At 39.3% G+C, this 5,314-nt stretch overlaps 1 protein-coding gene across 1 annotated transcript; it reads right to left on the bottom strand.

Moving 5' to 3' along the window:
• Positions 1–1,743: 1,743 nt before the first annotated feature.
• SLC7A6OS (solute carrier family 7, member 6 opposite strand) lies at positions 1,744–4,835 on the bottom strand (the record flags this gene model as incomplete). The annotated part of the gene is made up of 4 exons (XM_009875736.1): positions 1,744–1,844; positions 2,305–2,434; positions 3,052–3,252; positions 4,467–4,835. Coding segments are annotated over 4 exons (801 nt in total), but the record flags the coding sequence as incomplete, so codon positions are not given.
• Positions 4,836–5,314: the final 479 nt, after the last annotated feature.

Genomic DNA, 5,314 nt, shown 5'->3' with positions numbered 1-5,314 from the left:
ATTGGTAGTATTTGTAATTCCAAAGCCAAAAACTTAACATCAGGACACTTCAATTCTGAATTTTGGTGCTGCAAAAGGTAATATGAAGCCAGCGTGTTTGGCTGGCAGAGTGAGATATGCTTCAAAAGCATACCTGGAATTTCTATCTTAGTTCAGAATGTTTACCTCAGTTGACCTGAGTTTATTCACATGTGCAGGGTTTTTTTTTTCTGTGTTTAAGTTGAATTCAATCTTGTAATCACCCAATTATGGCTGAAGCAATGGACGCCTTAAAGGATGCACCAGATTTACAATAAGCCTCTTGAATAACAGTGAGAGTATTTGTATTCTTGCATTGATTCCCTGACCAAAGTTATCTTAAAAATCTGTAGATAATGGCAAATAGTAGTACACAGTGAAGACTAACCTAAAATCGAATCTTGAGCTACCTTTGTGAAGCCGCATTGGGATCTAAGATAGTAAATTCTAGCTGAGGAACTTTGTGCACACTTGGCATGTAAACATGTAGAGCCTTTCCAGTCTTTAACAAAAATTAGCATTTTTAATTAGCTTTTTAATCTTGCATCTGATTAGATACTGAATTCATTCTAAGTTGAGACATCTGTCCAGTGGGCAAGCATAATTTTAATATAGGCTAGGGTTGTGGCATAGGTTAACAGAGACATTAACCTTTCTGTGAAACCGAGGAAGAACTATTTTGCCTCCACTACCCTGACATCACCAGCAAGACCTAAGTAGCCTAATGTCACCGCTGCAACCCACAGCTCAAGAATGACATTGCTCTAACAACCTAATACCTATTTTCTTACGGACCCAAGCAGGAGTGCTGAATTACTTTGTGTGTCCAAATAGGGAAGATTAAATTGTTTTAAAGGTGTATGAATGCAAGTTAAAATGCCGACGTGGCTTCAGCTGTACCAACTTTAGACAAGGAAAGAAAACTTAAGTCAAAAATTCTTTATTTATAACTTAAATGTACATACATTGTTCTGCTCCAGTAGTAAAATCACTAGAGAGAGATCCAGCAATAAAAGGGACAGGTCAAGGCATTTCATATGACGAAACACTTGTAAAGAAAATAACTCAAAACTTAAGAACAGATACACCAGAAAGCAGTAGGACAGGGTGCTTTTTTTCAGGACTGCCGCTTGCCAGCGTGGCAGACATGCCGATCTTCTTGTGAAACCTGACCAGAAGGGCTGTTGGGACACGTACAAATGCTTGGGCATGCAGGTGGTGTTGTTTTCTTTTTTAAATCCTTCAAAATCTCAGCATCACAGAAAGGGCAAAACAATCAGTTTTGAAGCATACAGTATCTTTTGCTTGGAACAAAAATCTGTATTGTCAAGTGGCCATGCTCACACTCATCTGTTTACTATCTACCAGCTCAAATTGGTTGTTCGGATAATGACAGCTCAGATAGTAAAAGGTTTTAGCATTTACTGGAATCCCAATCTAGTATCTAATATTGAAGCTTAGTCAGTATTTGGGTGAACCATGCTAGTCACCAAGTTTCAGAAGGCCAAACAGATAAAATTTAGCTTAAACCTCATCCATATAAAGGCTGGTTTCCTACTACCCCAGTGAGCACAACTTGCACTGGAAACTGGTTTTCCAGGGTATTTTCATGGGTTTTATTTTTGTTTACTTAGTTCAGCGTTATTGTGAATAGCCATCAGCAGCTGTCTGGATTTTCAATTCTACTGCAAAAGTAGAATTTCATCTTCAAAAAAAGGTTGTTAGTCAGAATCCAAATCCTGGATCTCCATCATATCCAAATTCCTGTAAAACCTCCTTTCGGTATTTGTTCCATTGGTCCTCATCACTGAAGCTCTCTTCAGAGTCTAAAGAAAGAGCATCAACACCTGAGATTATTCCTTCCTTTTAGTTAAACAATTAGCTTAATCAGACTCTCTCACACTTCTTAAATAACTAACGAAGTCTGAACAACTGCTCTGTTTGGTGAGGTTTCAATTATGCTTGGAGTGCAGTGGGATAGGGAGGTAAGAAAGCAGAGGCAAAGTTTCACAAGCACCAGTTGGAACCAAGTCATCGATTCCTTCTCCAAACAAGCAATCCTTTGCAATTGCGGTGGCCTGAAATGGAGTTCTTAATTTTGACTTTTCAAAAACACTAAAATCCCTTATTCTTCTAAGAATGTTTCTTCTTGAAGCAAATTTAACCCATTATAACAACAAAACACTGCCCAGCAGTGCTCAGTCAGCTGTTTAGAGACCTCATGTTAAAAGGGTGGGATTTTTATGCGCACTGCATGAAAGCAAACAGTATTTACGACGGCCATACCTTTTTCTCCATCACCATCTTCCTCAAATAAGAATTCATCTTCATCAGGATAATCATTACGCCAGTTATTTTCATCATTTTCATCATCTTCATCTTCCTCTAACTCCTCTGGAACATAATCATCATCTACCTGCATGTCAACACGAAACATAACTCACTATAAATACACACACTCACCATTAAGCAGTTTTTCATCCACCTGTACAATACTTTACAGCTCAAAGAGCCAAGATACTTATCTCCTGCATGCATAAATAATTCTGCAGTTGCACAAAGCACACTGCAGAAAAAACTGTGTTGTCAGTATATTCACCATAACACAGCAATCTGCTTTAGGTGAAAAATCAGTTAAGTTATGCATTTACATGTTGCACTTCAGCATGCTAAGGTTAATGTCTAAATTAATCCTACTCACTTCAGCAACAGCGTAACAGATCAAGGAAAAAAAGAAGCAGCTTCAGGTTCCCGATATGCAAGTCTACTTATTGATGACTGTTTAAAATGAAAGACTGAAGCTGGCATTTAACTTCCTAACTCCAGTCACCAAAAGGCAACTCTATTACAAGAAAATCGCTCATATTGAGAGAAAATCAAGTCCTCAAATATTAAAAAAGTTGTGTTCCCGCCATTGCTCCTTTTGTCACTCAACCTTATTTAAAACATCTCAATAGCTTCTAATGATACAACTTAAGCATGTTTATTTGTGACCTCTCTTTTTAAGAAAGATCTGTTTTCCCACACCCTTACCAGTTGATACTCTTCTCTGTAAGGCTCTACAGAAAGGATGTTTTGGATCCAACCAGGGGCGGATGTTTCCATATAGTAGATGTCATAAACATACTCATCTTCTTTCTCTTGGTGTTCTTTTTTACCATCTTCAGAAACATGTAAACGCTCACGGATCATCTCTACTGCATTGCAAAGAATCACATCTGGATCAGTCTTCCGCTGAGAAAAAAAAAATTTAAAAATGTATATTTTCCATGCACACAAATTCTTAGCTACAGCCAACGGTTTTCTTTGTAGACTGTAGCCAACAGCTAACAAAGAATGACATTCTGAAATCTTAGACTGAAACAGTTCTCCAATTACTGTAGCACTGTGCAGCTACATCTTGTTTCAAATAATAGGAGGAAACTTCTGAGACAAGTTTACTAGAAACTACTGAAGGGGATATGACTAATCCCACAGACCTGCTCATCTGTTTCTGATGACTTGTTGGTTGAAAAGACAAGTTTTAAGACAGCCTGTGCTTTGTGGAGCATTACACTTGCAACACTGCAGGAAAGATGTGCATGCAGTAGCATGGATAATAGGCAAGCAGTGTGCAGGAGAAACAATGTGACAGATAAACAGAGAAAGGCTGACAGGCCCTAAAGATATGCTATTTATTTCCTCTCTTTCCTCACTTCAACATTAACGTCAAAGAAATTTCATTTTGCTTTCTCCTTCCTAATAAATTATTTCCAATGTATTTGCTTTAGTGACCTGCACATGACTGTCTACAGGCAGGTTTTTGCTGCCAATTTTTCTCTGCCTGAGCTTCTCAGAAGATTTTGTCCAACTCACAGCGGTGTACCCTGAACTGCTTAAGTACTATCTTTTTTAACAGTTATCTTTTTTAACATTAAGTATTTCAGTCTTCCTCAGAGTTGTCACAGGCTGTATAAGCAAAGCATCCACATACACTTACGTACAGTGAAGGAGCTACTGAAGAAAGCATATACAGCCCTCTTGCCTTTTTTCCCCTGTACAGTTGCAAGTATCTAATATAAAACTTTCCTAACACTCTGTATGAAGGGCCACCCTACACAGATGGCAGAGCTTCTTCATACTTAAAACCATGCTAGTATTGAGCAGATATTCCTCCAGATGAAACCATACTTAACTCATAATACCAATGGAGACAGGACATCGGAGCTTAAGCCGCCTGTCAAACATCCAGAGTTCTGCTAAAAACAAAATTACAATAAAACCTTATGTTGGAATTATGAGAAGGGAACACTCCCTGTAAAATAAGCCAACTTGCAAATATCTAGTTAAAAGCTCCTATTAAATAGTGGATACTTACAATGCAAAAACCCTTTCACAGCAGTCAGTGTGCCCCCATGTACCAGTCAACAGTGATATCAAAGTACCTTGAGTACGCTACGTTTGCTGACCTGTGGGTTTGCAGCAGCAACACCCATCATCGCCTCGTCTTGTTCAATATCAAACAACTGGAATTTCCCACAGCAGTCCAAACTCTTATCGACAGCACCGCTCTCCTTTTGCGAAGCATATTCTGTTGCTTCAGAGTCTGTTCTGTCAGCATCAATCGATGCCTCGCCATTTGTGACAGATGCACCTGTCTCAGTGCAGTTCGGTCGATGGCTGGCTACTACACGATAACGGTTTTCCTTCCTTTTCACTTGCTTGGAAGTGCGGAGTTCCTGAGTGATTCGCTGAGTGCTTCCTAAAGAGGGTCGCAGACTCTGAGCTGCTTTGTCACGAGTGATCACCTCCTTTACATATTTCTGAACTGGCTCATTCTGGGCAGAGGAACAAAAGGACAAATGTAATGACATCATCAACACAGTCAGCCATGCTCCTTCCCAGAAGTGATTAATAATGACTGTTAGAGGTGCTTCCGATTTCAGGACTGCAGTACTGACGGGCACCACGTTCGAGTAACTTCCACCACTGCTTTAAGCAACATAATTACCATAATTTTCCCTGGATATTGGGAACAGAATAGGAGATACTTGTAAATTGTAAGACTGTTTCAATCTGGTTTTTAAACAATATATGCCATACAGAGTAACCCCCTCAAGCAAAAAAAACACATGCCTTTGGAAAACTGTGACAGTCCTAAACATAATATCCTTCACAGTCTCCTATAAAGCCCAGTTCCCAGGAAAGCTCAGTTTTATTCAGCATAAAAGGCCGTACAGTGGACAGAAGTTTTTAGCCTTGTAGCACTGAGGTTCAGCACTCCGACAGCTGAAATTCAGGCTTCCCTTTTTGACTA

This window comes from Apaloderma vittatum, unplaced genomic scaffold, assembly GCF_000703405.1.
Source record: "Apaloderma vittatum isolate BGI_N311 unplaced genomic scaffold, ASM70340v1 scaffold25660, whole genome shotgun sequence".
NCBI classification, from domain to species: Eukaryota; Metazoa; Chordata; class Aves; order Trogoniformes; family Trogonidae; genus Apaloderma; species Apaloderma vittatum.
The sequence above is the reverse complement of the archived record's forward strand: the minus strand, read 5'-3'. Positions and strand labels throughout refer to the sequence as shown.